At 42.6% G+C, this 4,243-nt stretch overlaps 1 protein-coding gene across 1 annotated transcript in view; it reads right to left on the bottom strand.

Moving 5' to 3' along the window:
• The window catches only part of srgap1b (SLIT-ROBO Rho GTPase activating protein 1b), a 40,479-nt gene that overhangs the window by 8,557 nt on the left and 27,679 nt on the right, over positions 1-4,243 (bottom strand). Inside the window, 3 exon segments of the mRNA XM_020613341.1 lie at positions 505-685; positions 1,006-1,085; positions 2,660-2,884. Of these exon segments, the coding sequence (XP_020468997.1) occupies positions 505-685; positions 1,006-1,085; positions 2,660-2,884 (486 nt within the window).

Genomic DNA, 4,243 nt, shown 5'->3' on the forward strand with positions numbered 1-4,243 from the left:
TGTACAATCCAGTGAGCAACAAATCCACCCAGACCCATCGGGACAGCTGTTGTCCTGGGACCAGTGTGTGTTATAAGGCTTTCTATGTAAACGGCTCCTTTTAAACTAAAATTTTCAAAACAATATTAGGTTTTTATGACATATTATTAACTACAATGCATACACATATAAATGAACATAGTGTGTTGATTGTCCCCAAAGACGTTGGACTTTCTAAAGAGCTACAGATTACGAGAATACAAGTCCAATTCCTGTATTGTTTTAAACTAGGTAGAAAAACCTGATTCAAAAATTGAAATGAGGATTTTTCATAATTTTCAGAGATTTTATAGATAAAACATTTAAAAGATTTCTTGAGAAAATACACAAATTAATAAATAATGAAAATAATCACTATTTAAAAATTAGGATGAAACCAACTGAAACTGACAGGACATCAAGAGAAAACTGGAAATAAAAATAAAAACAAAATTCGAGGTGTGGGCATGTGAGCTGTGCACTCGCCTGTCCTTCACCAGGATGTACTGATGCGGCACCAGGCCGTGGTTGCCATTGTGTTGCCCCTCCCACCAGTCATGTGATGCTCGCTGGAAGAGCTGCAGGGACGCTCCCTTCTTGAAGGAGAGCTCGCGACCTGACCGGCCCACGTAGTCGAACCTGGCCACCGCCTCCATAGCCTCGCCCTCTGCCGGGGAGACAAAGAGAGGAAAGAGCAGGAGGGGGAGATAAGAGATGTGAAAAGAGAGGTGAACCTGAACTTGTCAATCAGCCGCCTCTGAGGCTTTGTTCCTCCCGTAGCTCTACCAATCAGAAAAAAGTATTCAGAAAGTCTTTTCTGGTAATTCAAATGTAGATAGAAGAGATGAGGAAGGGTGGGTGGAGTGTGGAGAAGGGAGGCAGAGAGAAAGGGAGGGGTATCTCCATGGCTGCTGTTGCCATAGCAACCTCTCTTCACAGCGGGATGGGAGTGTGGGCGATTGTGTGAAGGTCAGGGGTCGAGTGTACCCTCATCGCTGGTCTGGGTCTCAGTGCCAGCGTCGGGCTCGGTCTCCTCCAACGCTCCCGGCTCGCTGAACGGACTCTCGCTGCAGACAGAAGAAGAAGAGAGTAGATAGACACGCTGTCCATTCATTCAATATGGGAACAAAGGGAGGGGGACGCATGCACAGAGGGAGACCAGGCTGCACAGAGTCTGAGGATGTTTATGCAATGGTACAGCTACAGCAGAACAACAGGGTCTAGACAGGGTACATTGACATCAGACTAAAGCAGAGAAGTTTTCTGCATCAGAGGAGTCACTGCCGTCAACAGACTGGGTTCAAACCATGACCACAGAAAAAAATAATACCTGATAGGTTTTCTAAAGCCCCTTTCAGACATGCAGCGGAACCCTGAAGTTCTCTGGACATTACGTGGGGGAGCTGTACGTGTGAATGCAAATGCTCGAGTCAGCTGACCTGGACATTAATTGCACTTTACCCTGCCATCTGCCTAGTACAAAGGCCGTGTAATGTCCGAGTGAGCCCACGTTAGACTACAGCGGCATATAATCCGGAGATTTCACACAGAGCTAGTGGGCGCGTTGATGACATTCTTTCATGTAATCGCAGTGAAATGGGAAAAATACAAATAACTGATGGTGAAGAAAATGGTCATTTACAATGAAGACACCAACAGAAATAACTAACTGGAGACAAGACGTGATTCAGGAACGTCTGTCGTTAAGAACCAGCGCCAGAATCGTCCGACGTATTTAAGGAATAGCAAGAGACCTGGGTGTATCACCAAACTACCAACCGGCTACAGAGAGTATTTCCAGTAGGCGAGAACACACAGACGACCTCCTGCTGTGTGTTACATACTGTATGTGAAAGGGCAACTCTCACTAAAGTCTGAAAACGACTTTAATGTCTGCTGAACTTGTACACCAGAAAAAAACTGTCAATTCAAACAGGCTGTGTCTACAGTCACTCCCCTTGAGTCTTTTAGCCTATATTTGTTTACATTTTAACAAACTGCAGCCATTAAAAGTAGCTGAATCAGCTGTTAGAGGCTCCTGTTAGCATGGATGTGCAGACAACTATCACTGGATTACTGTGATGTGAAGAATGCAACGATTCTCAGGAGGCTGGTTCTGCAGTTAGAAGGAGCAACTTTTACGTTGATTTATAGGAATTTGTTCACGACTTAGAGATAATGATAAGTCACATTTTATGACTTCAGTATGATATGAATTGTTAAGCTACTGGAGTTACACACTGAGCACAACTGAATCAAAACGATTAAATAAGGAAATTCTTATTTTGCTTTCTATGAATGTTTTGTGAATGTCTAATGAAGTTTCCTAATATGTCTGATAGACAGCTGTATGTGAATGTTTGGCCACCCCTGGATGATTTATGAAGTGAACAGACATGAAAACAAGTCTTTCTCCATATGTTAATGTGTTGCTTTTATTTCCTGTTTGAATGTGACTGTGATTGAAGCTACCTAGTAAAAATGTAGAGAGAAAATCAGGGTTCAGATGGTTATTCTCTGTGGAACGTGGGAGACGAGTTACAATAACATTAGGATTTCATAATTAGATGAACATAATTAGTGACTAATAAAATTAGTGAATGTGATTAAAAGGTTTGACACGCTTCTCTGTGAATCTCACCAGTACTGGTCTCCAGTCATACACTTCTCATATACTGGTCCCGGCAGCTCCTTGATGTCTGGGAAGATGTTGTCATGGTGCAGGATGACCGTTTTGATGACCTCATTGACGTGCGCCTGACAGGCCACCTGGTCCAGTGTGTCAGGCGTGGGCAGGAGGGTGGGGCCAAACACAATGGCCAGGTTCCCAGCATCCATCATGTTCTCATCACTGTACTGGGAAAGGCTGTGGAAAACAGTGCGGTGCTGAATAAAAAAAAAAACGAATACCACTTGTGCATCTAGATCCTGTCTAATGATGTACAGAAATGTGCCGATGAGTAACATAACTTTAAATTATCTAAATTTTGAATGAGATTTATTGAGGGTCGGTGTGCACCCTATTGGATTTACTCAGACTTTGGTAGAAAATGGTGCAGCTTGACCCACTGAGTCTCTCAGAAACCCTTGTTAGTCCAGCATGTCCACAAAAATCCCCTGTCACAACACTGTTAAAATAAAACAAAATAAAAACCATCACACCAGCATTTGATGAGATGACAATACTCTAACTGCATGATCACTGGTTGCTCTCAGGAGGTTTCTTGCCATTTACAACCTCAGAGCTCATTATCTAATGGTGTCATTTGCATTTGGCAAACTGTTGCTTAAAATGTAGATCTTAAAGAGCCCATGGCGCTTTCCCTTGTTTTCCAACTTATCTACAATGTTACAACAATGAATTCTCATCTTAGACGTGACCTAAAGCTCAAAAATTGAGGTGTTCATTCATCCTGGCTGATTTGTCAGTCCAGTTCTAATGTGAACATGGAAAACAATATACCTGCTAAACCGTATGTTCTAGTATTTCTATGCAGGAGCAACTGGGTTTATACACATCTCGCAAATTCTCACTCAGACTTTTTTTTCTAAAAAGATAAAGTATTGCGTGATAGTTTAAGGATTTCCTTGAATGGTCATATTCTCCAGGCAACTGCGCGTTCATGTGATCTTGCCTGACATCCACCGCTGTCCCCGCCCCACTGGCAAAATGTTATTTTCCCTTGTTTATGTTAATATTCAGTAAAAAAAAAAAAAAGCCCTCCACAGTGTCACTGTAAAAGCTGAATCTTTCGACTGGTTTTGTGGATATATTTTACCTCCTGCTGCTGCTGCTGCTCTGTGACCAGAGGATGTGGAGAAAAATTAATGACTAATGATCCATGATGTTATTGTCGGTGCTACCCTACCTGTTGGAATTAGTTTTACTACTTTGGGACTGTATGTGGCCGTGTGGGGGAAGATGCAACGACCACCGGTTGGATTTACCGACCTTGGAGCTACTTGAAAGGGAACGATGTTTCCACTATTTGGTGGGACTTAATGGTGAGTTTAAAAAACACGTTGTGTGTCTGTTAATGCCTTATTTCTGTAACATTAGAGAGCATTATTGTAAGGCTGGAGAAGTTACTATGTCTGCATTATGGGGTTTCTCAGTTACCCGCTTTGTTTAGTGTTGTTTACCTATCTATGGAGGAGACGTTCATATTAATTAATGCCATCGCAGTTCATTGTGCTGTCCACTTGCGAAACAACACCGGCAGCA

This window comes from Monopterus albus, unplaced genomic scaffold, assembly GCF_001952655.1.
Source record: "Monopterus albus unplaced genomic scaffold, M_albus_1.0 scaffold132.1, whole genome shotgun sequence".
Lineage (NCBI taxonomy): Eukaryota > Metazoa > Chordata > Actinopteri > Synbranchiformes > Synbranchidae > Monopterus > Monopterus albus.